This window comes from Theropithecus gelada, chromosome X, assembly GCF_003255815.1.
Source record: "Theropithecus gelada isolate Dixy chromosome X, Tgel_1.0, whole genome shotgun sequence".
NCBI classification, from domain to species: Eukaryota; Metazoa; Chordata; class Mammalia; order Primates; family Cercopithecidae; genus Theropithecus; species Theropithecus gelada.
In genome coordinates this window covers 132,947,221-132,975,166 of record NC_037689.1, presented here as the reverse complement: position 1 = coordinate 132,975,166, position 27,946 = coordinate 132,947,221, and the positions used below count along the sequence as shown (strand labels likewise).

The 27,946-nt window shown below is 40.9% G+C and overlaps 1 protein-coding gene across 2 annotated transcripts; it reads left to right on the top strand.

Annotated features, from left to right (window-relative positions):
• The first annotated feature begins 15,969 nt into the window (after positions 1-15,969).
• ZNF75D (zinc finger protein 75D) lies at positions 15,970-26,259 on the top strand. Of its 2 annotated transcripts, XM_025373380.1 has the most exons (5): positions 17,838-18,337; positions 19,590-19,782; positions 20,495-20,586; positions 20,923-21,049; positions 24,192-26,253. In XM_025373380.1, the coding sequence occupies exons 3-5, from the start codon at positions 20,554-20,556 to the stop codon at positions 24,899-24,901; spliced, it is 870 nt and encodes a 289-aa protein (XP_025229165.1). In that variant the 5' UTR covers positions 17,838-18,337; positions 19,590-19,782; positions 20,495-20,553; the 3' UTR covers positions 24,902-26,253. The 2 variants fall into 2 exon arrangements, with proteins under 2 accessions (XP_025229164.1, XP_025229165.1); XM_025373379.1 differs by lacking the exons at positions 19,590-19,782; positions 20,495-20,586 and adding an exon at positions 15,970-16,243 and having other exon boundaries at positions 17,808-18,337; positions 24,192-26,259.
• Positions 26,260-27,946: the final 1,687 nt, after the last annotated feature.

The following is a 27,946-nucleotide window of genomic DNA, read 5'->3' as shown; positions in this document are numbered from 1 at the left end:
CCTCCCTTAGCATTTATCATGTGGTCATCTCAGCCAACCTCTCTGATTTAAGCAGTCACCATTGGATATACATTTCCTTGAAAGTGTGTCTCATCAGTAGGGTTTTTTCCCCTGCCTTCTTCCCATTTCCAAATAAGACATCTTAGAGTAAGGCAAAGCTCATGGTTCTCACAGTAGCAGAAGGGGCAGGGCTCCTTAGTCTTAAGCTGGTCTCTACACCATGGCCGATGGTCAGGTCCTTGGCTATGGAATTGCTTGTTTTCACTCAGGAGAGGGCATTCCATTTTTGTCCCTGAGATTTCTGCTAGCCTCTGCTGTTGAGAACCTCAGCTGGGCTAACACAGCATGTACTGTATTCTCAGAGACCTAAGACAACTACCCTTGCAGCCATGCATGACCTCAATTCTGGTTCTCCCAATGTTCCAGTGTAGGCATCTGGGCCTGAAGCCCTGCCGCTGGTGATGTTAATGGTGCTCAGGTGAGTCATGACCTTAAGTCACTTGCAACACTGTGAGATCCAATAGCCTACTGACACACTGACCTTCAGCCTCTGACTACAGTGTTACTGGTGTCACAGAGGTGTGTGTGTCCTGAGGTAAGAAACTATATTTTTATTAGTGCACTAAGAGACACTGATGGAAAGTAATGTCCAATTCGAACAAGAGTTAGTATACTAACAGCAGCATCCTCTGTTTTAAAGTGTAATTGTATACTGCACATAATTGGTACAACGTTTATTATTAGCAGGAATCCACACATAATAAGACAATGTCTCTCTATTGCTTTGGAAATCAACTTTTTACTAGTTCAAATGTTTTCCATTTTATCTGGCCTGGATTGAGAACATAGTCACTAACATAAGGTAAATGTGTATCCAAGTCCCATTGCTGACACTTATAAACTATTTTTAGATCAATTAGGTTCACTTCTCTAAGCTTCATTTTCTCATCTGTAAACTGGGGTCATAATCATTCCTACTTCAAAGTTTGTCAAGAAAACGTGTCATCAAGTATCTTACCTCTGTTTTTCATCTTTTACTGCGACAGATTTTAATCAGTGCCTTGGGATGCCTGCCCTCCTCTCCCCAGAAAGCCTTGGTATGTGAGTAATAAACCTGTTAAAAACCTTCTTTGGGTGTGCATTTGTGTGTGTGTGTGCGCTACAACAAGTATTGGTACAGTGAGCACGCTTTCTGAACAATGTCCACTATCACTGAGTATCTTTCATCTCTTGGTTTGGCTTCCTCACTGGCTCAGCTGCAGACTGAAAGGATGCACTTTGAGCTGCTTTCTACTAGAAATCTTGCTCTTTGAGCTATGTTTCTTTGCTCTGCATTTATTGAATCCTACCAAGCTTCAGTTTAACTAACCTAATATGGAAATTTCAACAGTTAGCTTTGGGGATAGAATTATGGGATCGGGGTCATCCTTAAAATGACCCTGGGTATTGTGTCTGGTTCCAGATGTATCTGTGTGTCTCAGATTACATTGTCTGAATTCCAGAATAAGCCATGACTGTCACTGGGCTCAGGGGAATGAATCTTACCCTGTGACTACTGTCTGTGTGTCTCAACCAGGCATTGGCCCCATTCTATAGAACTCAATGGAAAGAATAATGCCCTGTGCAATTTATGTGCCCATGAGGTGGTCACTCATATGGAGGAAGAGCAGTTACCATGTGACAGGCTGACTTCATGCTCCTAAGAGCAAAAGACTCACTAGGACCCTACAAAATGCTTTTGTTGTCACTGCAGCCTATGACTTTGTAACAACAGAACCCCTGATTATGTTACTGGAAAATGCTTGTGATATTTTCATGTGCCCTGTTGCACAATCAAGGGGCCCATTCAAACCTGATTTAAGCCCAGGATCCTTAAACCCAGTAAAGCAACCATTGCCACAAGGAAGGCTGCTAACTCTGATAATAATGACTTGAGACTATCTGGAAGAAGAAACCAATAAATATGAGCAGGGTAGGGAGGACCCCCCAAAGTGTATTTAGCACTTCCTTAAAAAACCTGAATACAAGGGTGAAGAAACAAAATTGACCCAATTGGAAGGCAAACATTTACTAAAATACTATATACAACAGAAAAACAAAAGGGTGCTAATTTGTTTTTATGCCTCTGGATTCAGAATTAATTGTAACATCTGCTAAAATACACCAATTGGTAAACCTTCATGTCCTTAATCAGTACTGGGGTCCAAAGTACAGCTGTATCTGGGGATCCCACTGCATTTAAACAAAGTACACCCTATATTCTTAGGGTAGTTATCAAACATAAAATAGAAGATACGCAAGTATGCCTTACCTTAAACAACAGAACTGTTACCTTGCCTAATTTTCCATGGCTATAGTACCCATGTCCTATTTCATAGTGGGCATGGATACTCAGACTCAATGAGTAAAAAGTTAAAATTAAGTGTTTGACACTTAAAATCAGCTTTATTTTTAAAAGGACCCCATAAACCCTGTGCACACTACCTCATCTCCACCAGTTGAAATAATGCAGGCAAATATAAATTAAAACAGGGCCTTTAAGTATTGAAACCCATTATCTATATCTATATGTCTATATCTATATCTATCTATCCTGTCTGTCTGTCTGTCTGTCTATCTATCTATCTATCTATCTATCTTTCTCTCGCTCTATAAATACATTTGGAGAGAAAGAGAGACAGAGAAAGTGGTAATTATCCCCATTGCATCTCCATTTAACAGCTCAATTTGACCTGTTCTTAAACTTGGAAAAACTAAATGGCACTTTATGGCTTATTTCCTGATCTTTGATGTCAAGGTTGAAAGGCCTTGATTAAGGCCTTTGTATTAGTTTTCTGTTGCTGCTCTAACAGATAACCATGAACTTTAGTAGCTTAAAATGACACAAGTATATTAACATTATGAAAGTCAGAATTCTAAAATGGGTTGACAGAATTATGTTCTTTTTGGCAGCTGCGGGGGTCCGTCCCACAGACCCTGACTCAACGATGGATGAATAAAGTACACTGACACACAGATATTCTGCTTTACCAGTTCAGCTGAGTGTCCGGGCCACTTAATAGCAGCCGCGGTCCCCACCAGCTAGTGAGACTCGCATTTATTCAGTAAAGATTAATTGACAAAGGCTTGAGTCAACACCACTAGAAGGTAATTGACATTGTGGACTTCCAGAGTAGAAAGCAATTAAGCAGCCACAGTAAATCAAAGGTTAGTCTTAGGACCACGTGAGTAAACAAGTTAGTTAGATAAACTACTCTACATTCCTTTGTATTTGTGCCCTGAGCTCTCTGGCTCCTGCATAGAGACTGTGGCTGCCTTCAGCCAGATCTATTACCGAAGTTATGCAAACTCTCAGGCCTTTCAGGAGCATTTGTGGCTATTATAACTAAAATTTTCCCCACCAGCCTGACTGAACCCCCACAGGCAACTCTAGGGAAGAATATATTCCCTTGCCTTTTCCAGCTTCTACATACTGCTCACATTCACTGGTTGCTGGTTCCCATCACATCAACCTCTGCTTCTGCAGTCACATCTCATTCCCCGAATCTGACACAAAAGCCATTAGACATGAGCTCCTTTATCAACATCCTGACATCCATTCCAGCTTTCTCTGCCTACTCTCCTGTAACAATGGAGAGATGTTTAAGCCCTTTCCCAAATCCCTCCACTGTGCACATGGCCTTCATGAAGATTTTACCTTTATGGGGACTTCACTCCTACATAAACATCCAACACTAATTGCTTCTCTTCCTACATCAACAATGTTTCCTCTTTCTAATTAATAAAAATAGAAACAATTCTGAAGTCTATTTAAAAATATAAAATTATATAAATAAATCTTGCTATAATTTGAATGTGTCCCCTCCAAAATTCATGGGTTGGAAACTTAATCCCCAATACAGCAGTGCTCGGTGGTGTGGCCTTTGGGAGGTGATTAGGTCAAGAGAGTTCCATATTCATGGATGCATGGATGGATTAATGCTGTCATTAAAAGGGCTTGCAGGAATGGATTCACCCACTTTCACTTTTCTGCCGTATGAGGACACAGCATTCATCCTCTCTTCCTCTTCTACCTTATACCATGTGAGGATGCAGCAAGAAGGCCCTCACCAGACCAGGTGTCAGTGCTGTGATCTTGGACTTGCCAGCCTCCAGAACTGTGAGAAAATAAATTTCTGTTCTTTATAAATTACCGAGTCTTTGGTAATCTGTTATAGCAGCACAAAATGGACTAAGATAACTGCACCTCAACCTTGATTCCCCTTAAGTCTCATTTGTTTCCTCTGTAGCGACTTCAAAACCTGACAAGGCGAGCATAAAGAGAGATAACCGTAAGATCATTTCCATCTATGGAGATGAAAAATCCTGAAGAAAAATAACCAAACAAATCCCATAATGCATTAGAAGAATTGTACATCATAACAAATGGAGATTATTCCCATAAAGTAAGAATAGCATAATATTAGGAAAATGACCCATATTTTTCTCCATATTAAGAGCTCACAGGGAAAAAAGTGAAGATCTTGAGGATGCTAAAACACAATTAGAAACCATCATTCATCATTTTGAAAAATCACCTAATGTGTATAAACATTTATTTGCCAAAACCATCAAAAATATTTCAAAGCAATTGTTAGTATCATGTATATCCAATAAAACAGTAACCAGACAACCAGATAAGGGCTATAAGCAGTTTTTCTTGTATTTCAGCATGCTTACTTTTTTACATTTTAACATTTCTGAGATCAAGAAGACAGTGATAAGAGATATATATATATATATATATATAATATATATATATATATATACACTTTAAATTTATTTAATTAATGATATGGCTTAAGAATTAAGGATATTCTGCTCTAAAGGCCAATTAGTATGGATTGGGAACATATATTTTATTTTCTAGATTCTAAGTTTTTTTTTTTTTTTTTTTGAGATGAAGTCTTGCTCTGTCACCCAGGCTGGAGTGAAGTGGTGCAATCTCTGCTCACTGCAACTTCTGCCTCCCAGGTTCAAGTGACTCTCCTGCCTCTGATTTCCAAGTAGCTGGGATTACAGGTGCGTGCCACCACACCTGGCTAATTTTTGTACTTGTAGTAGAGACAGGGTTTCACTATGTTGGCCAGGCTGGTCTCGAACTCCTGACCTCGTGACCCGCCCGCCTTGGCCTCCCAAAGTGCTGGGATTACAGGCATGGGCCACCGTGCCCAGCCAAGATCCTCTTTTAAGGTTCTGAAATTATACCATTTTTATTATATACGTCAAAAATCTGACAGATGTCTGTTTGGAAGTTGCAAAGATATTTTTTAAGACTAAAAAACAGTAGGTAGAATATTAAAATATTTAGAGAATGCCAAAAAGATTCTCACACTGGCTTATCTATTTTGACTCTCATCCTTCAAAGCTAAACACTGTGGTATAATGAGAAACACCACTGACTAAGAGACAAAAGTTCTACTTCAGGCTTGACCAAGAATTAACTGTGTGCCCATTACTTCCATTTCAGGTCCTCATGACTTCTGAACTGATCTTTTGCAGAACCATATTGGTCCCCCCAACTTTGCCTTATCCTTAGACATTTCAGTAAATTTCCCTAATCACCTCCACAATCATTCAAAATATATTTGTGGCCTCATGTAATGGCCAAAAAGACCACTCCTCATAGGAAGATATTAGATTACCTACTACATTTCTTACCTTTATTACAAAGGACAGAGTTTCTACCCTGGCCTGGAAACTTCTATGCCCCTGCCACGAATATTTTGTCCTCAGTGCACCAGAGTACATACTTCAGAGCTCTGCTCTGGTACACTTGATAAAGCACAGTGCAGAACCACACACTTCTTTGATAATGCTTACATTTGTTGCATGTAATACAAAATGGGAACTTCTACAACAAAATAATTAATTAGAAGAACATAAGTACTTTACAGAATCCAAGATATCAAAGCAGCAAACATGCTTCACAAGGACAGAAACAAGGGTAGCTCAAGAGAACTCAATAGTAGGTATTCTAAATAATGTTCTCTATACAGAAATGGCAGTAATGAAACTTAGAGGAAAATCACTGAGTTTTGGGGTCTAGTTCCAAACTCCAAATTATCAGGAAAAATTCCTGATTGGCTCATCTAGGGTGAGGTGACAAGTATCAAACCAAGTAGCAGTGAGAGGAACCATGACCTCTTTCCTTAGCATACTCTCTCTTTTTCCCTGAGTCCTAGGGCCTGATTGGTTGAGAACCAAGTGAAGTCATGGTTACTATGATTACTCATGACTTCTCTCAGAACCTAATGCCAACAGTCTGCAAGATTCAAATGCTGGCAACCATCACCTGGCTTCCTCTGGCTCAGGGCAGAATAGGGTAAGTGGAAGTTGCTGGGAGAGGAAGTAGGTATATCCCGTGGCTGTGTGCCATCTACATGTATCCTTCCTGGATGAAACATTCAGCTATCCTGGCCTCAGAGCTTGTCCCTGGCTTGTGCAAAATCCCTTCATTAAAATTTCTCCTTTGTGTAGATTAACAGCACCCACTGCATCTTGCCAGGTTCCCTGGGTAGTGATCAGTAACTTTGTCCACCATATTCCAATGAGGGAATTAGTCTTAGGTCGAATTTCCCACTTGCTTGTCAATCTCTGCATCCAGTCTTTGTCATGACTCTGCAATTACTCCCTCTATAATACACAGTTCATGTAAATGGAGGGTTTAGTTGCAGAAATTAAACACTGCAGTTAAACACTGCTGTGTCTCGCACAACTGTGTAACCCCCTCCCAAAGCTCAGAGCAGTGGAACTCCACACTTTTATTCTGTGGACCTGGGATGCAGGTGGGCTTTTAATGCCTTGGAAAATCTTATACTAAAACTGGACCTGTTTGTTGAGACATATGCATATGTCTCAAGCCATATTCCCTTCCAAGTATCTGATCTAGAATAACTATATTGTTACCATTAAAGTGTGACCCAGGTGGGTATTGTCTAGATGCAGGACATGGATTTTCCAGGCTCTCAGAGGGATAATGGTGAGGACAGGGCTTTGTGATTTTTATAGTGGGGTTCTCATGAGGAACTAAAATGACTGTTATGAGGAGACGTGGCTTGCCTGCACACTGGCAATAAATCCTTCCCCTAATGCAACTATTACAAATGGAAGCTGTTTTCTCACTGGTTTTGGTTGGATGTGCCTTTTGTTCACATGATTTCTTAACTTCTCACCTGTCTCTGTGCTACCCGAGACCACAGCAGATGAACTCTAGCTACTTCCCTTTGAGAGGGTGTTTACTAACATTGCAGAGTCTGGGGGTGTTGGATTCAAGAGAGGCCCTGTTTAGAGAAGGTGGAAGGACAACTGAGTGGACACGTGGAGAAGCCCTGCAGCCCTAAATTTCTGGAGGGAGGTGACTTTAAGGAGTCCACTTAGAGGTCTCGATTCGTCTCCCTTGAAGTTTGGGGGAGGGTGTGGGTAGACGTTATAATCAAATAAATTTAAAATGAGAGTGGCTTGCAGAGTGGGGAGGGAATTCTCTCAAGAGATGTACTTTTTCAGTTGAGAAAAAGAGAGAGGGAGCTAATGAGGTAACCAGAAATGCCTAGGAAAGAAAGAATCATCTTTCAGCTCTTGGTGCAAAATAACTTTGAGCCTGCAATTCTACTTCTCGCCAGACATTCAAGTGTGAGGGTAAATTAGCATACAAGGTGTTCAAATGTGCATTCTCTAAAAATAGATCCTGAGGCACACTTATGAGTAGAAAGTGCCTATGTAGGAGGGATTCCCAGGCAGCGCTGGTAGGGGTGTTGTGAGATGTAGAAGGAATGCAGCTAATTAAGTGGCAAGAATAATCTAACAGGTTGCCAGTGTGGGTAATTTGAGCTAATTCTCAGGGGGATCCTATGGGAGACTGTGTCGAACACACACTTGACATTCATCCCAAGGGTAGGATGAGAAGTCTTGAGGGTATTTAGCCACCAAATACCCAACTATACTTCTTAAAGGACTTCCCCCAGGGGTGATATAAATCTCTGTCACCTCCAGTTGGCCTTGGGTCAAGTCCAGCATGCTCTAAGGGTGAGACAAAAAGCCCCCAAGGCAGAGAGTCATGGCAGTTGCCATAAGCAGCCCTGTAGATGCAAAGGTGAGACTTAGTTCTGCAGGGCCGGAGTCTAAATATGTAAGTCAGTGTCAGAATCTTTTTGGCACTGTCTGTTCCTTAAATAGGTCAATATTCACCATTTGTGAAAATCTTGATTGTACTGGAGCTACATTTCCTCTCTATAGGTAGCATGTTTTAAATGTTTTTATCAATTATCAATTTTAATTGTAAACTGGTTGTAAGAACTCTGTCCCAGAGAGTTGTGAGATGCAAGGTTAGCCATCGAGGGAACATTTGCATTGTAGACATCAAAATCTTCCCACTGGGAAAAAGAAAGCAGAATTTTTGTAGTGTGTCCTGCTTGCAGATGTGCCATGCTGGGTGTCGGGCACAGGTCTCTCCCTGGGGTTTCGTGGAGATCTTGGGCTGCATTTGTCAGAAATTCTATTCTTACCATTCAGGCTGCAGGGGCCCAAGTTGCAGTGTCTCACCTCTTGTTGAGAGGTTGCTCAGCATGTGGAATACAAACCTCCTCCTCTCCAGGTCTCCCACAGCAGCTGGAACTTTATTCATGTTCCTATCATTATATTCTCTATGGAATGGGATGAGTTGCTGGTTAGCTTGCTCCCACCCACCTATGCTCATCCAGGTCCACGCTCAGTACACTGTCCCCATAGTGGGTGCCCCTGTCCCCAGGGGTTCTTGGAAATGCTGTTCTGGATGGTGACTCCATTTCAGCACTAACATAGCCACTGGCAGCCACAGATGGCCTTCTCGAGCTTGTACTGGGAGTCTAGTAATGAGTCCTTTTTGTCGCAGTTCAGATGGGACTTGCAATGCCCAGCTCCACTGGTGTTGCTTTTTGTTTTTCTTCTATCTCCAGTCTTACAAATCAGTGATTATTGATGAAATGCCGAGAAGCTACAGCAACTTCTGGCTGCTCTCTTTGAGCATTATGTTAGGTGACTGGGGCCTCCTGTTCTGTTTAAGGAGCCCAACTGCTTGTCTTCTCGATTAGCTTTAAAAGAGTTGAATTAGACCAGGCATAGTCCCTGTTTACAGCAATGCGGGCTATAGGGGCTTAGAAAGAGGCTATACTTAAGTATATTCCTGGGAAACTTCTATACTTGTGTATCGCTGAGTCTAGGCACCTGACCATTGCTGGTGGGCATCTGGGGACCATTAATCTGCTCCAGCTTGACAGTTGACTAGCCCATCCCTGACCTATGCAAAACTTTGCACCACGCTACCACATTATACTCCCTTCCTTTTGTGATTTAGATCACAACTGACCACAGTTACTGTTCAAATAGAGATCACAAGACTAATTAAATGCACTCTTTGTGGCAATAAGATACCAAATTATAAACAAAGCCTAAGGCCATGCCAGTCAAGGGTTAATTCCCGCTCTGCTACACCCAAAGAATAAAGTATGTTCTAATTGCCACAAAACTTTTCTTTCTCTCTAGCAGCTAAACAAGCACTGCCCTAGAGATAAGCAATATTGAAACAATTGCAGTTCACTCACTTGTTGGCTTACTGACCTCCACTCACCTGTTCCACAAGCCATAACTACAGCTTTTATTGGACAAGAGACAGGTTTCAATACCTCTCTCCTGATAAGAGACCACTGAACATGAACTGATTCTGGCCAGATTAAGGCTGCACACTGAATGCCTTCATATCCTTGCTTCACCTTTGATGTATAGGGCCTAAATATAATGTATTTAAATGTTAAGTCTCTGCCCTAAAGTGAACATGAGATGCGTGTAATATATGTGTTTGCTTATCCCACATGCACATATCCCTCCTTCATGAATATTCATAGCTCCCAGCCACTCCAGCCAGGGGTAAAAGGGGCCAAGTTACAGCTTGAGCCATTGCTTCAGAGGGTACAAGCCCCAAGCCTTGGCAGCTTGCACGTGGTGTTGGACCTGTGGGTGTATAGAAGTCAAGAACTGAGGTTTGGGAACCTCCACCTAAATTTCAGAGGATGTATGGAAATACCTGGATATCCAGGCAGAAGTCTAATTCAGGATCAGAGCCATCATGGAGAACCTCTGCTAGGGCAGTGCAGAAGGGAAATGTGGGGTTGGAGCCCCCACACAAAGTCCCCACTGGGGTACTGCCTAGTGGAGCTATGAGAAGAGGGCCACCATCCTCCAGATTCCAGAATGGTAGATCCACCAACAGCTTGTACCGTGTGCCTGGAAAAGCTGCAGGCACTCAAGGCCAGCCTGTGAAGGGGCTGCCCAAGGCCATGGGAGACTACCCCTTTCATTAGCATGCCCTGGATGTGAGACATGGTGTTAAAGGAGATTATTTCAGAGCTTTGAGATTTAATGTCTACTCCACTGTGTTTGGGTCTTGCATGGGGCCTATAGACCCTTTGTTTTGGCCAATTTCTTCCATTGGGAATGGAAGCATTTATCCAGTGCCTATATCCCCATGGTATCTTGGAAGTAATGCATTTTCTTTTGATTTTGTCTTGTCTCAGATGAGACTTTGGACTTGGACTTTTGAGTTAATGCTGGAATGAATGAAGACTTTGGGGGACTATTGGGAAGGCATGATTGTGTTTTGAAATGTGAGGACATGAGATTTGGGTGGGAACACAGAGCCAAACCATATCATTCCACTCCTGGCCCCTCCCAAATCTCATCCTGAATTGTATTCCCCACATGTCGAGGGAGGGACCTGTAATCCCCATATGTTGAGGGAGGGAAGTGATTGGATCATGGGGATGGTTTCCTCCACGCTGTTCTCATGATAGTGAGTGAGTTCTTATCTGACAGTTTTATAAATGGCAGTTTTTCCTGCATTCTCACTTCTCTCTTGCCACCTTGTGAATAAGGTGCCTGCTTCCCCTTCACATTCTGTCATGATGGTAAGTTTCCTGAGGCCTCCCCAGCCATGTGGAACTGTGAGTCAATTAAACCTCTTTCCTTTATAAATTACCCAGTCTCAGGTATTTCTTTATTGCAGTGTGAAAACAGACTAATACACTTGTTGAATATTTATGCTTGGCCAACCAAGCATGCATATAGTTCAGCATAAAGCCCTGCCTCATCCTTCCCTCCCTCAAAGTGTTTGCTTTTTGTTTTCAGTCAGAGGCTGCACTTCTCTCCTGCAGGTTGTCATCCCCTACTTAAGAAATAAAGTCCTCCTTTCTAAATGGATAAATTGTGTGTGTGTGTGTGTGTGTGTGTGTGTGTGTGTGTGTGTGTTTATGAGATGGAGTCTCACTCTGTCGCCCAGGCTGGAGTGCAGTGCTGCAATCTTGGCTCACTGCAACCTCTGCCTCCTGGATTCAAGTGATTCTCCTGCCTCAGCCTCCCGAGTAGCTGGGACTACAGGCATGTGCCACCACACCCAGCTAATTTTCTGTATTTTTAGCAGAGATGGGGTTTCACCATGTTAGCCAGGATGGTCTCGATCTCCTGACCTCATGATCCGCCAGCCTTGGCCTCCCAAAGTGCTAGGATTACAGGCATGAGCCACCGTGCCTGGCCAAATTGTGTGATTTTTAAGTTGACACAATGAAGGTCCACTTCTGACTTTCCCCTTTTGCATAGGGTCCATTTGGCCCTGAGCTGTCGATTTCCAAGTATGAATGCTTCCTGCTTTGTCCCATCACTTTATGCCTGGAAAAAAGTGCAGGGGCAAGGGGAAGCTTTATAACATTCAATTTATTTCCTTCTTCTGCTTCTTTGTATGAGAAAGAGCCAACTTTTGATCATTTTTTGTTCAGCTGTGATATTCTGCTGCATAAAGAAGATTGAACACTGAATACCACATTAATATGGTATTCCCAGATGACTTATTTGCAGAAACTGACCTGTTTATCCTAAAATTCATATGTAAATTCAAGGGACCCAGAGTCTAAAGCAATCTTGAAAAAGGAGAACAAAGATGTAAGATTCATATTTTGTAATTTCAAAACTTACTACAAAGCAACAGTAATCCAGACAGTGTGGTATTTGCATAAGGCTAGACATTTAGAACAATAGAATAGAATTGAGAATTCAGAAACAAAGCCATACACCTTGAGTTAACTGATTTTCACCAAGGGTGCCAAAACAATTTAATAGGGAAAAAATAGTCTTTCAACAAATTATGCTAGGTCAAGTGAATATCCATATGCAAAAGAAAGAAATTGTACCTCTATCTTATATCATACACAAAAATTAACTCAAAATGGATGAAAGATCTAAATAAATTAGGGGCTAACACTATAAAATGATCTAAAAGAAAACACAGGTGTAAATGTTTGTGCCCTTGGATCAGGTGGCTGTTTTTTCAGATGTGACGTAAGAAACCAAAGAAAAAATAGATCAACTGGCCATTACAAAATTCAAATATTTTGTGCAGCAAAGGACACCATCAAGAATGTTGAAAGTTAACCCACAGAATGGAAGAAAAATGTGCAAATTATATGTCTGGCTTGTGTCTAGAATATATAAACAATGATTACAACTCAATAATAAAAGACAAATAACAATTAAAAATGAGCAAAGGATCTGAAAAAAGTTTCTCCAAAGAAAATATACAAATGGCTAATAAGCACATGAAAATATGCTCAATATCATTAATTATAAGGTAAATGCAAATCAAAGCACAATGAGATGTCACGATACACTCACTAAGATGGATATAATTTTAAAAGGCATATAATAACAAGTGTTAGCAAGAATGTAGAGAAATTAGAACCCTCACACAGTACTGGGGGGAATGTAAAATGGTGTGGTCCCTTTGGAAAATAGTCTGGCAGCTCCTCAAATGTTTAAACATTAAGTTGACATATGGTCTAGCAATTACACCACTACAAATATATGTAAAATAAATAAAAATATATGTCCACAAAATTTGTACACAAATGTTCATAGCAGCTTTATACATAATAGTCAAAAATTGAAAAAATTCTAATACCAATTAACCAATGAATGGATAAACAAAATGTCATATATCCACACAATGGCATATTATTCAGCAGTAAAAAAGAATGAAGTAATGACACATGCTACAATATGGATGAAGTTTGGAACCATTATGCTTAAGGAAAGAATGGAGACACAAAAGATTACATATAATATGATTCCATTTATATGAAATATCCAGGATAAGGAAATGTATAGAGAAAAAATGTAGATCAGTGGTTGCCTAGGGTTGGTGCTGATTGGGAGGTGGGGGATGACAGGAAATGAGAAGTTAAAGCTGCATGGTTCAATATTTTTGGGGGGGTGAGGTAAATATTCTATAATTGATTGCCATGTTGGTTACTCAACTCTTTGAGTATATTTTAAAAACACTGTTATTTAGAATACTTTAAATGATGTAATTCATGAATTATATCATAATTTAGCAGTTAAAAAAATTCTAATTTCTAGAATCAGAAATCAAAGTCATGTTTAACAACTCACTATTATGAAGCCTTGATTTTGAAAGCTACCAATTTTAGAATTGAACCTACTCTGAAACTGTTCTTTATTACTTGTTGCATCTCCTTCAGCATGAAATGAAACCTTTAAAATTCAGTTGTAGAATCAAAAAAAATCAGTGAGGTTGTCCAACCTCTGTCTCACAGCACATCATTTAAATTTAGCCATCTGTTGTTGTTCTTCATCAGTCTCTCCTCTTTTTTTTTAACAACTTCCTTTGTAATCACAAAGTTGAGGGTGGGGGGCAGGTAACCCTTTTCTTCATTCTCATTTATATCCCATCTTCTTCTAAGTTGGTTTCCAGTTTTCCATATTTCTCGAAAATTGATCTATATTTTTCCTCCTGTATGCTGCTATTGGCTGAATGTGTACACCCAAAACTCCTAGGTGGAATCTGTAATCCCCAATGTGATGGTATTTGGAGGTGGGGCCTTTGGCAGGTAATCAGGTTTAGATGGGGTCATTAGTATGGAGCCTCCATGATGGGATTAATGTCCTTATGGAAAACATAAGAAAAGACATCAGATCTCAGTCTGTCTCTTTGCATATATGCACCATGAAAAGGCCTTGTGAAGACATGACTAGGAAGAAGACCCTTACCATAAATCCAACAACCATGCTGGCACCCTGATGTCAGTCTTCCAGTTTCCAGACCACGAAAAATGTTTACTGGTTAAGCCTTCATCATTTTCAGATTCCTTTCTGTAAAGACATCTTAGGTATTTGCTATAGTTGTTTGTTTTACTCCATCTCAACTTTGCTCACTTAAAAATCACGCGTTCTTGGGTTGTAGGTTTAATTTCGGAAACTCTTTTTCCTTCTTTATCTTGCTCATCATGACCTTATCCAAAATTACAATATTCTCTTTAAGTTGCTTCCACCTATAAAGTTGTTTGCAGCTCAAGATCACACCTTGATTTATTGGGTGAATCAAGGTTGAAGTGTTTAGGGGAAAGAAAATGACTTTTATCTGACCATCCTCACTGGTTAGTGATTCATTGAAATGTAAGTCTGGGAATTATACAGCAGTCACAGTGCCCTGACTTCCTCTTCATTGAGTTATAAAATATTATGTTGAAAATGCCTGACTTGCGGAATATAGTTTTGAAAGAACCATTCTGAAGACAATGCTCTGGTGAACCAAACATTTTTACTAAGTTTATATATCATAGATAATGCACTGTGTCCTTTTACATACCTTTGGGGAGCTTCGATTTTGAATGATGATTGACTTTAACTTAGTGTCATCTGCATTTATATATAAAAAGTCAGACAGGTGCTTTTTATTTTCCTCCTGGACATGCAGACATCTCTTTGGCTTGTCTGAGTTGGTTTTCACACTGGCTTCCAAAATATATCAGTTTCATCCCCATTGTAAAACTAAGCTACACCCAGTTTCTCCTGTTAGATTCACATTGGCAATTTTTGTCCAAATGGCTCAACTCTTGGTAAATACTGAAAACTTGGAGAATACGGACAACCCAAGATATTCGGCTTTTTAGAAAGATGATTCTGTAAATATGAAATACTTACTTTACCCAGAGAACTATGTTAAGCACTGCAGGAGATAAAGATGGAAGCAAGATTTCTGTCCTCCAGGGAAAGCATAATGTAGTAGAAAAATGACAGGATATGACAACAGGATACCTAAAGTCCTGGCTAAAATCTGCCGCCGGTAATCTATGTGACCCTGAACATGAAGTAGTAGGTGAAGTCATGTCATACCATTTCAAATTATTTATATGTCAAAGAGAAGTATAAATGGGACCTATCTCAAAAGGTTAAAATCTACCTAACAAGAGTAAAACGAGATAACCGTTGGGGAGCATGTGTCTGATAACTAGAATATGGTTTTGAAAATATAGGGGGCTGTTGTTTCTGATCTAACAAGAGGCTTGACCAGGACCAAATTGCCTTTTATTCAAGGAGGCTTTTGATAAGTCTAGTGACTACAGCTGGAGCTCTCTCTGGCTGAGACTCAGGAAGGCCCAGTACACAGCTCTGCCCACAAGAGTGCTGAAGTGGTTCTGACTTTGTGAGCCACTCTTCTGTGGCCCCTAGACCTTTGCGGTGGCAACCCTTACTGGGTGAGGCTCCTAGTAGAATGGGCTGCCAGCCTCCGGGAAGCCAGCAGGAACAATCTGGATGCACAATACCTGGCAAATCAGGGATAGGAGACCTTGGCACCAGGAGTCTCTAAGCTACATGGCTCCCAGGGAAGAGCCATTTGAGGGGCTTCTCTAGGCTTCCAGCAGGGCTAGAGACCCGGTAGCATTAACTCTTTCTTGCACCCAGGACCTAACTGGAGCAGGAGGTTGGTTCTTCTAGGATGGAAAGCACCCCCGGGACAGTTCCTAACTTGGCTAGGCTGAGACTCCGCAGGTAGAGGGAGGGGGATGGCTGGGCGTAGCTGTCACAAAGCCACCGGAAATGCATCTTTCATTTTCTGGTTGATTCCGGTTCAGGTCCACAGACCTCGACCCTGGAAGAGTGAGTCGGAGTCAGGTCTTCGAGAGGTGGAGGGATCGAATGAGGGAACTGATATTCCAAGACTCCCCAAATCTTGGAGCTTCACTCGCCAGGCATCCCGCGCTTTCCTGACATTCGCGCAGCAGCGGAGAGCTTTGCTACCCAGAGCAGGGAGGCGTGGCCACAGAGGCGCAGTCGAGCGGAGGAAGAGGAAAGTGGCCTCCGGGGAAGCCAGAGCTGACTGAAGGTAACCGAGAAGCTGATTTTCTCTTTAGATTTGACTGACGATCCCCTGAGAAATACCGGCCGCTCCTGCCAGTTGCAGCCTTTGGGGCTGCTGTGTAGCGAGGAATGGGGGTGGGGGACGTGATACAGTATTTTTCAGTAGGCAGTGGCGCCACTGACAGGCGGCAGATCGGCTGGAGAGCTGGTGGGACTTGTCCACAGCGAGGCCGCCTGACCGCGGGCTCCTACAGCCACTTCTTACCTACGGAAGCAACTTCTTTCTACCGGATGTACAAATATAACCCAGGGATGCTAGTGAATCACACTCAAAGGCTGCCCACGTTCAGAGTTCTTGTGGGCAACCCTGTGGTTGATCTAGAAGTTGTAGTGAATCAGGGATGGGGATTTGGGGCAGTAATGTCTACCACCACACCCAGCGAAACTTCCTGATTTTTGATGGCTTATGAACATAACACTAAAGAAAGAGTCATTTCAACATTAAAGACGATGGCTTCTGCTGACATACACACACACACACACACACACACACACACACACACACACACACGAAGTGTTCCTGTACCTCCTGAGCCTGAATGGTCAGCAAGGAGCCAACCATTATTTTGAATACCTGTGGCATCCTTGAAAGAATTTTGTTGCTATTTCTGCTGGATCACCTCGGGAAAATCAGTTTTGAGGACGTGTTAAGTCAGGAGAAAGGTTACCATTACTAGGACCCTTCCCGTCTATGAAGAACCTTAATCATCACCATCTCTCTTTCGTTTTTGTTTTTAACCACCTGACATTTGTATATGTGTAAAGGAAGGCCATCTGTAAAGTTTTCCAGTTAAAGTAAACAAAAGATTTAATACACAAGTACAAACCTGTGCAGGGCCCTTTATAAGTCTTTCAAAGAAGTACTACACCTTGCCACATCAAATGTTGATGATCTGCTTGCTTAGCCAGGGGACATTTGCTTACTTTTTCTCTAGTTACTTCTACTCTGATCTTGCTGTCTCAGTTCTCCTACCAGCATTGATACAGTATAAAAGGGAATATTAAGAGTTCCATTTAGTAAAGTCTTCAGTCTAAGTGAGATGAAGGGGTATAGAAACTATTTTTCCTCTGACTAAAGAAAAATGATTGGGATGATCTGTTAAAGTTTCGAGAAACTCAAATAGGCCCTATTTGCCAATATAGGACAGGAAACCCACAGATTAAGTATTGGATAATCTCAAAGTTCATTTTGGCCAATTAGTGCCAGTTTTCTCACCCACCAATCTTTCCTCAACTGTTTAAAAAAAAAAAAAAAAAACAAAAACAAAAAAAACAGGAAATACATTGATTGATTGGCATTTGTCTTCTCTTAGCTATGCTTTGTTTCAAAGTTGAAAAACAAAGAAAAGGAGAGAAACTTACCTTCTGAGTAATCTAACATCATGAATGTTCCAATTCTTGACAGTTGATTTTAGAGGAGAAGCCAGACAGGAACTTCTCTCTTCATTTTCCTCTTACAATAAATAGCAAGTAAATATGTGTCATGTGGTTTTCTTCTTGACATGTACTTTTCTTCTGCTCTCCCTCAGTGCTCTTGGGAAGAACAATTCATTGATTTGGTACCAAACCTGATGCACCCTCATTTGTCAAAGGTGGTACCAGGTGGGTGTCAGTGTCACACACAAGAGTAAAACTGTTCCTAGAGCAAATGACGATGAGAGAGCTGAAGGCGGATTCATGCTCAAAACCCCAGATGGGGGCTATGTGGGAGACTAGTGGGTCTGTGAATGAGAACTTCAGTCAGAGTAAGAAATACAGCGCAAAAATAGAGAGTCTTGGTCCTGAGAGCGCTTGCAGGCACTTCTGGAGCTTCCGTTATCATGAAGCAACTGGACCGCTTGAGACCATCAGCCAACTTCAGAAATTATGCCATCAGTGGCTGAGGCCAGAGATCCACTCAAAAGAGCAGATCTTGGAAATGCTGGTGTTAGAGCAGTTCCTGAGCATTCTGCCCAAGGAGACCCAGAACTGGGTGCAGAAGCATCATCCACAGAATGTCAAACAGGCTCTGGTCCTGGTGGAATTCTTGCAGAGGGAGCCTGATGGAACAAAGAATGAGGTAAGAAGAAAGATTCCCTACATGTACAATGAAGTAGGATAAAAGTGAATATATCAGAATGGAAGAGTTATCAGAGAACTAGATTAAGTTCCTCTTCTGTTGCTCATTTAGGACAGCTAGCAAGGATCTAAAATGACATACATGCAGCAATAGTCAGTCCACAGGTTTCAAAATTCCTAGCACAACCTTTCCTGGTCTTAGAGGAAATAAATGCATTTTGTCTTCTCTAGGGCCAGGGTGAGTTGATGGTGGTGGGCCTAGTCTGGCATGGGCAAGGAGAAAAGAGTTGAGTTTTTAGAAACAGAGAAATAAAGGGCAAGAAAGAGTTGGGAAAGGGGAGAAGATCCACAAGATAGGCAGCACTTACAGAGACCAAAGGAGAGAGAGGTTACCAAACAGAAGTATGAATCAAGCGGCTCTGGGGAGACTGCAAAGAAAGAGAACAAAATGGAAAGAAAAAAAGGAAACAAGGATATGGAAAGAAGACAATTGCCAAGAGAGAAGTGGAGGGAATCAGGATGCTGAGGGGTAGTATCTTCTGTAGCAGGAACACACATCTCTGGGCTGGGAGGAAAGAACCTGCATTGCCCTCACTTAGTGGCTTGTCATTGGCCCTGCTGGTGAGTGGGAAACCAAGGTTTGTCCTTGGAAGATGGCAGCACACTTCCTTTTTTCAGGAGCCTACCTTGAAAAATCCAGGGCAGGGCATATTTTTGGTGTCTTATTACTACCAAATCATGTGAAGAGAGATTGGAGCCCAACTCTTCCCCCCATTTATTCTTCCATCCATCTTCATTCCTTGTGAAATTCTTTCCTGGATGATTGGAAACTGGCTAACAGGAAAGCTTTTTTTACTCAATTCCTTTTCTTTTACAGAAAACCAAAAGATAAAAATTCACTAAAACAAGGATCCAAGTCAAGAAAGCAAACCAGTGAAAGTTACCCAGCAGGGGAACAGGCTGCCCACCCAACTTTGCTAGTGGCTGGAGCCAGGGCTCTGTGCATCGGGGTGGGGGCCACTGGGTTGAGGGGTGGGGATCTGCAGTAGTCACAGCTTTTTCTATTTTATCCTAATTATCCCAGATTTTGAGTATAGTTCTTTATGAGAACATAGTGGCACTCTTCATTCTTTTTATTACTTCTCTAATGTCATGCACTCCCCAAATCTGGGCTCTGCTCTTGTTCCTCCCTCCACTACCACCCCAAAACCAAAAGTAAGTTCTGTGCTAATGAGGATGGGGATTATTTCTAGGTCACAGCCCATGAGCTGGGAAAGGAGGCAGTGCTCTTGGGAGGAACAGCAGTGGCCCCAGGCTTCAAGTGGAAGCCAGCAGAGCCCCAACCAATGGGTGTGTTCCAGAAAGAATATTGGAATACATACCGGGTACTACAAGAACAGCTGGGCTGGAACACTCACAAAGAAACCCAGCCTGTATATGAAAGAGGTGAGGAGCTTCATCATAATTGTCTTCTCCTGGGAGCTGTGATGGTAATTAGTTCACCTAGAATGCCATGGGAATTTTCCAGGCGGCCAGCCATGCTAGCAGCTATAATATCTCCCACGTGGGAGTATAGTGGGTCGATGGTGGTTGAAGGTGGGGGTCAGCCTGGGGGACAGAAATATCCAAACCACAGAACCCTGCTATTCACACTGTAGACTCTACTCCTTTGAAACTTGAGAGGAGAAGATGGAACAGGGACAGGTGGGGCCACCTCCCCCTCACAAGTTGTAGGAAAAATTGGGGTCAGACATGGGCTATCAGTGGCAGAATGTGATGAAAATTGTGCACTAGGGAAAAATAATAAAAAACAAAAGTCTCCCACATTATCTACTGTACGCTGGAGGACCTGAGCCCTTCATTTTCAAACCTTCAATTCTTGCCCAGCTTATGTTATGAGAGGAAAAATGAATAAATTTCCTTTGATTAATTTCTTTTGTGAAATCTAAAGAATTCATGAACTGGGGAACAGGTTGTATGAGTGGTAGATATTTGGTTCTTATTTACAATGAGATGGCCACTTCTTGGCACCACACACACACTTGTCAATGTGACCCATCTTTACTGAGGGCATCCTGATGTTCTGTATTTTAGAAATCAGCTCGGGATGTTTGTAAATAGGAAAAAGAAATTTTCCCTGACTATTTTCTACACACAGCTGTGCATGATCAACAGATGTTAGCCCTTTCTGAGCAGAAAAGAACCAAAGACTGAAAGATGGCATCTAAACTCATCCTGCCTGAGTCCCCGGTGAGCTGTTATTTCTGGCTTTTTTCAGGTGACTTGACCGTGGCCTTGTCTCTGCTTGTCCCTACTGCCTAGGACTCATAGTGTCCAGCAGGTGCCTTGAGACATTTTAGCCCCAGTTATTCTCTAGGCAACTAGGCTTGGCACAGTGGGAATTGGGCACCTCTCAGGTGATTTACTGATCCTCTTTGCTCCTTCCTTTCTGCCTTCTCACTCTTTTACTCTAAATCTTGTACTGTTAACATCTTCAGCACCTGGCCTACCATGTAATTCAGAAATGGGTGGTAGGACAGCTTCTGAAGTGGCAAGTACTAAACTATAGCCCATTCTCTTCTTTAGAGTTTGTTGACATTTGAAGATGTGGCTGTGTATTTTTCTGAGGAAGAATGGCAATTATTGGATCCTCCTGAGAAGACTCTCTACAATGATGTAATGCAGGATATCTATGAGACTGTCATCTCTCTAGGTAAAGATTCTTCCTTCCCTTTGTGTAGAAGTTAAGTAATATGTTATGTCCTCTGTTTATGGAAAATGCACCCCTGTGAGAGAGTCCCAGTGTTCCAACAGCTGATTGATTTTCAACTTGATGATGTGTGGGAAATAAATGGATTATTAGGATCCCCTCGAGAGCTTTTTATAAATACATGTCACACTTCCGCATTCTAAGTAGAATTATTTTGTTTTGACTGTGGAAGATTTTAGCTTTTTTTTTTTTTAACTTTCATCCAAACACACCCTTTTCTAAAAAACATAAAAGCATGCACATCAATGGCATTATTCTACAAAAAATTAATAACTAATCTGTAAATCAACAACAATAACAATACAAACAAAAATTTAAATGATATGTGGAAAGATTTACAGGTAGGCATATGGCTCTTAGTTTAGAAAATAATAATTCAAGTCAATATCAATAAAAGTTAAGGAAAAGTTTCTAATTTCCAAACATTTTGATATAATTATTTTTCCAACTACAATATTTTATAGACCTTTTGTGAGAAGAATATTAGTGTAATCCTAAAAAAGATAACATTCAAGTGATCCTGTGCAGGTCAGGTTGCCTTCTTAAAATGAGTTAGAATTCACATAATTCCAATAGTATTATTGCCTCTTGAAATTCAAATGTAGAGCATATCCATCATATTCAAAATGACTTCCACAACTTACATTTATTTTGATCTAGTTAGAAATAAACCCTAAATTTAGGACTGGTAAAAAATATATTTAACAAAGACATGGGATTGATCTAAATTTTACTTTACAGGTAAGAGAAAATTACAATTCAGTATGAGGACACTTCGTAAGTTTTACCAATGCCCCCATTTATAATTAGGCCAACTGTATCTTGAGTGTATATGAATGTGTGAATAAATACATACCAACATATACAAACCAATTCACACCATACGACTCTTCAAAGATGTTGCTTGAAATGGCTTATTCTCTGGTTTGGGATAAGTGGTGTAACATAATCACTTAATTTTCTCTTAATCATTTTTCCCTTTTGTTTATAATGATTCACTTAGTATGTTTCATGTGGGTCATTAATATATTTTTGCAACAAAAATCCAGTAGCAGTAGACAGAAATGTTAACTTAAAGGACTACTGGGCAATCAAAGTTTAAATTATCGCATGAAAGTAGAGCAGATCACACGTAAAGTCTTCTGCCATGGGATATATCGTTCCATGACTGAAAATTGTGATTTGGTTCCTAGAACATAGCTCTTGCTCTAAGGTGATACATATCAATGTGTAGCTCCAGTCCTTATGAATTAAGTCTGTATTTTACTGGTTTGAGAAGGTGAATTTCTCTGTGTGTGTGTGTGTGTGTGTGTGTGTGTGTGTGTGTGTGTCAGAGTCTCACTCTGTCACCCAGGCTGGAGTGCAGTGATGCAATCTTGGCTCACTCCTACCTCCACCTCTTAGGCTCGAGCAATTTTCCTGCCTCAGCATCCTGAGTAGCTGGGACTACAGGTGTGTGCCACCACGTCTGGCTAATTTTTGTATTTTTATTAGAGACATGGTTTCACCATGTTGGCTTGGCTGGTCTCGAACTCCTGACCTCAAGTGATCGCCTGCCTTAGCCTCCCAAAGTGCTGGGATTACAGGCATGAGCCACCGTGCCTGGCCTGAGAAGGTGAATTTCTTGCTACAGACAAATGCAAAATGCCTCTGCAATAGTGGGTGAAGCCCACTCTCAAGGGCTTAAAGAGTTCAACTTTGAAACAGGGCAGCATGGGCTGCCTCTGCATTTCTTCATAGCAAGTCTATATGCAAGCCACTGAGCAGCACCACTGATGGGAATCCAAAGGAAAACGGCTATAGCACAGTGGAAATCCACCATGGTAACATAAAGTGATTTCTCAATTAAATATTTTGCTATATCAAAGAGAAGTAGGCAAAGGCACATGGTAGTAAATCTAGTCAGAATGTCTACAGGTCCCCATTACCTCAAATATCAGTGAACTCAGGGACCAACCAAGGTTTACACTGATTATTTTGATATAAAAGATAAAACCAGAAAACTTTAATGTTTTCAAGCATTTATGGCACAGACATAGGGAAGTACAAATATTATAGCTTGTATCTTCAAAAAGCTGGGCAATTCACGCTGCTAAAGTGAATCAGTCACAATTTTAACTTCATTCTTATATTTGATACATTTTTGTGTGTAGAGTACAGGGTGTGCAAATTAAGCAATTTCAATAAATATTAGAAATGTCAATTATTTTGCAAATATAAAGTGAGTGAAATCAGCTAATAATGCAATCCAATAAAACATGTGTTAAACAGAGCTTTTTCCCCATGAATACTTTTTACTCTTTCCTTTGAACATCTCGATACTTAAATACATTTTCTTTTATTGGCTTGCAGAAATTAAGCAAAAAGTGGACTATTACCTAGCTACAAGATAATAAATAGTAATAAGAGTTTGGAGCTGTCCAGTTGTAATAAATAGAAAATTACAAATATAGTGAAATATGCTGCAAGTTAATGCTCAAAAATGTAGCCATCTGAACTACAAAGTACACAATCCTACTAGTCTTCTGAAGTTGTCATTGGTTCATGGAAAACGTAAAGAAGAGCAGAAACTCCATTTAGCTTTTACCTTTCCAGCAACTCCAGTGCTAAAGTTATATAATCATGTATGTTTGCCCAAGACGAACTGCACATTGGTGTTAGTCACATATTCTGTTTTATCCAGAGTTCAATCAACAAGGCTTTATTTGCACTTCTTTTTACATTCAGGAAACAATAAGCCTACCCAGGCAGGCTTCTGTTGATAATTGCCTTCTTCTGTTGGGTGTGGGGATATAAGCCACCCTGCTATGTTATTTTTCTTGTTGTGGGGTCCCAAACCAGTTTGTCTTTTTCTTAACATTTTAAGAATTTTCTTTTAGTTATCTCATATTACTTAATGGGTTTATTGTTGTGCCTATCAGGGAGGATCAAGGAGAAATGGGTCTATGCCATTTTGTCCAGACTGGACCAGAAATCACTTGTTCCTGTATTTCTTTTAAAGCAATCATCATTGACTTTTCTCTCCATTTATGTAGCTTTCTTGCACTGGGACACAGATGGCTGATTATTCTGTTTATTCTGACAGGGTTAAAGCTAAAAAATGACACTGGAAATGATCATCCTATATCTGTTTCTACATCAGAAATACAAACATCAGGATGCAAAGTATCAAAAAAGACCAGAATGAAAATTGCCCAGAAAACAATGGGCAGGGAAAATCCTGGTGATACACACAGTGTACAGAAATGGCATCGAGCTTTTCCAAGGAAGAAAAGAAAGAAACTTGCAACTTGTAAACAAGAGTTTCCAAAACTTATGGATCTTCATGGGAAAGGCCCCACAGGGGAGAAACCTTTTAAATGTCAGGAATGTGGGAAAAGCTTCAGAGTTAGCTCTGATCTTATTAAACACCAGAGAATTCACACTGGAGAGAAACCCTATAAATGTCAACAATGTGACAAGAGGTTTAGATGGAGTTCAGATCTTAATAAGCACTTCATGACCCATCAAGGAATAAAACCATATAGATGCTCATGGTGTGGGAAAAGCTTTAGTCATAACACAAATCTACACACACACCAAAGAATTCACACAGGAGAGAAGCCCTTTAAATGTGATGAATGTGGAAAAAGATTCATTCAGAACTCCCACCTTATTAAACACCAGAGAACTCACACAGGTGAGCAGCCTTATACATGTAGCATATGCAAGAGAAACTTTAGTAGGCGATCAAGCCTTCTTAGACACCAGAAACTCCACAGAAGAAGGGAAGCATGTCTGCTGTCTTCAAACTGAGGAAAATTACCATGTAGACCTTGACTTTAGAAGTGATGGAATAATACAAAATTATGAGGCACCCAATGATAGGAATCTGTCATTAATAGAACATTTGGGAAGGGTACATGTTACACTTCACAAAAAGGAATCTAAGCTGATTGTCTTATTCAGCATTGCATCTTCTGTGCCTAGCACAAGAGTGATACATAAGGAGTATTTTATAAATAAAAAAATGAAAATGTAGTGATGAAATACCTTTAGCTATCTATCTATATGTATATATCTGGTTATTCAAAACTTCCACACCCCCAGTCATCTAAATTTTTCAAGTATCAAGTGCTCAACAGACATATGATGGTCAAGGCTCTTAGTCTCATTCTTTATTCTTTGTCAAGAGAAATGGAAAGAGTACTTGGGCCCTCTTAAGGGAGCTCAGAGAGAATTACTAAACTAGGGACAATTTCAATAGCTACCATTCTATCTACATGAACAATCGAGGCCAGGACTCAGGGAACTTTACTCTGTAATAGAAAGAGAGGATTCAATGTTTGCCCTGAGAGAATTGTCCCATTCTCATTGCTTCTCTCCTGAGTACCCACTACCACAGTGTCTCTGTCAAGGAATTACAAGTAGCAAGGAAAGGTCTGAATGTAAGGACAGACCTAGGGACCTTGCAAGCACTTGATATCTCTCCTCTTGCTGACTGTTTCAACATAGACATACAATGAAATGATGAGGGAGGCAGTCTCGGCCCTCATCCAGGTATCTGTTTTGTTTTGTTTTGTTTTTTGTAGAAAGCACAGATAAGTGGTGAATGGTCTTTTTCTGACTTTCATTATTATGTGGACTGTGTGGAGGCTTTCAAACTGGTGCCATACTGCTGCAGGACCTAAAGGGAGCCCCATCTTTATGGCTGATCAAGTACAACCCTATATGCCTGAATACTCTGCAAGAAGGCCTGGAGATTTTGCAAAACTGATTTATTGAGAATGGCAAGGAGAACCTTGTGAACTTTTAGCTTTGGTGCACAGCTGATACCAGGAGGGAACATCCTGAAGTGTCAGAGCAAAGTAAGGCATATGGCTTAGAGTGATGACCCCAGTCAGAACCAGGCCAGATGGAAATTGCTTTCTGATGTTACTGGTCTTCTTTTCCCTATTAGCCAAAGTGACTATCTCTTAAGAGAAGATAATGTGACGTCAAGGGAAGTTGGAAGTCATGGATTTATATCTATGTCAGATCCTGGTTTATAATGTTGGCCAAGGCTTATTTATATATGTTTATTTAGTATTCCATAAAATTGTACTTTGTAATGAAAATGACATGTTTTATGTTAAATTTAGACAATAAAGAAAACTTTGTCACCAAATAACTCAGAAATGGCCAATGTTTGCTTTTTTGAAATGGACGTCTTCAGATATTTTTTCCACCAGGAGACCGTTCTAAGCCTGTTTCCAAATGTATAAAATGAGGATTATAATTCCTACTTCTTAGGGCTACTGTGAGGATTAAATGCGCACATGTGAGCATGCCTGACACAATGATTGACCACAGTCGGTGTTTCCTAAACATTTGGAACTTTCTTCATTCTTCCTTCAGCTAGTTATTTAGAAAAGAAAATAAACTTTGTCTACTTGCCCAGCTTTTAAGTGTTCTTCATTAATGAGTTTTCCATCATTTCTAGCTGGTTTTTTTAGGCCCCCTAATGATGGTCAGAATGGTAGCCTTCTGACATGACATTCATTCTGTTCTAGAGGTGCTCCTCTCTAGTCAGCCTGAAACAATACACTGATGTCCCAGTTCAGCTAGGTATACTGTTCATGAGTAACAAAACTAAAATATACTACAAACCCTCAACTTGAGATTCCTGAAAATGGAGGGGAGGTGATGGCTGGGGTGGAATTTTTGTGGACAGTATTTATGCTATTAGGTGCATCCTCAAGCCAATAAAGTGGAAATGAAAGAGGAAAGGGGTGACCTCATATAATGGCCTCTATAAAGAATGAAAGTGCTAAGCCAAAAGGAGGAAGTGACCTGGGAGGAAAGGATCTCGTTATATTCCTAAAGGCTTGGAGACTATGACTGCCTCACTACTCCCCCAACCCAGAATGATCTGAGATTGTGCTTTGAAACTAAAAGGGGAAATTCAACTTCTTGCAGGGGACTCCATTCTCTTTGTGTGAATTCATGTTTGCTAGCATCCTGGATAGCTGCTATCATACCACCATTCAAATAAATTTATTCATGTGGCTTTTATAAAGAAGTTTATAAAGAATTTTTATAAACTCAAAAATTCAAGGATGTACTAGATCAATGGACCCAGCAGTTATACTCACGAGAATCAGCAAAGTCCCCCAGAACAAGTCAGCAAAAGAGCACTCCACTTTCCCAAAGCTGCTTACCCCTGTTATAATGCCTGTTACCTTCAAAGCTTATCGTGCAGGTCCTCATCTACACTGGCATCATTATCAGCAGGGTTTGAGAGAAGGGAACATGGGTTCTATTTGAGAGATCAATTATTTAAGGCAAGTGGCAGGAAGTGACTGCCTTTAGATGGGTCTGAGCAGAAACAGAGAATTGAGATTTGTTATTCCAAGTTCAGATACTCCACCATCATTTGAATACAAGGGCTCCAGGAAAAAGCACATTCTTATCCCTGAGGCTGTGACACAGGACCTAGAAATCAGGGCTCCTGGCTGACTCATTAGTGCCCAGTCTGCCTTTTCAGCCCTCTGACAGTCTCCTAGGGCCACATTCCCCATGCATCCTGACTACTCATGTCATCCCTTGCCAACTCAGAAAAAGAGGAGAAACGTATGTCCATGGAGACATGGGAAGTAAGGAAATAAATGGCAGAATGAGATAAAGGGAAGAGATGTCATTCTATTGCATAACTGCCCACCATCTTCTCAGCACATGGCTAATAGACAGGAGCTCCATTGCCTTTCTGAGGACACAAGAGAAAGACAGCCTACAAAAGCTCAGGAACTGGAGAAATGGACAGATTATTCATTCATGGGATAGAGTGAAGAGGCAGAATGCTCCAACTCTTGATCCCACAGG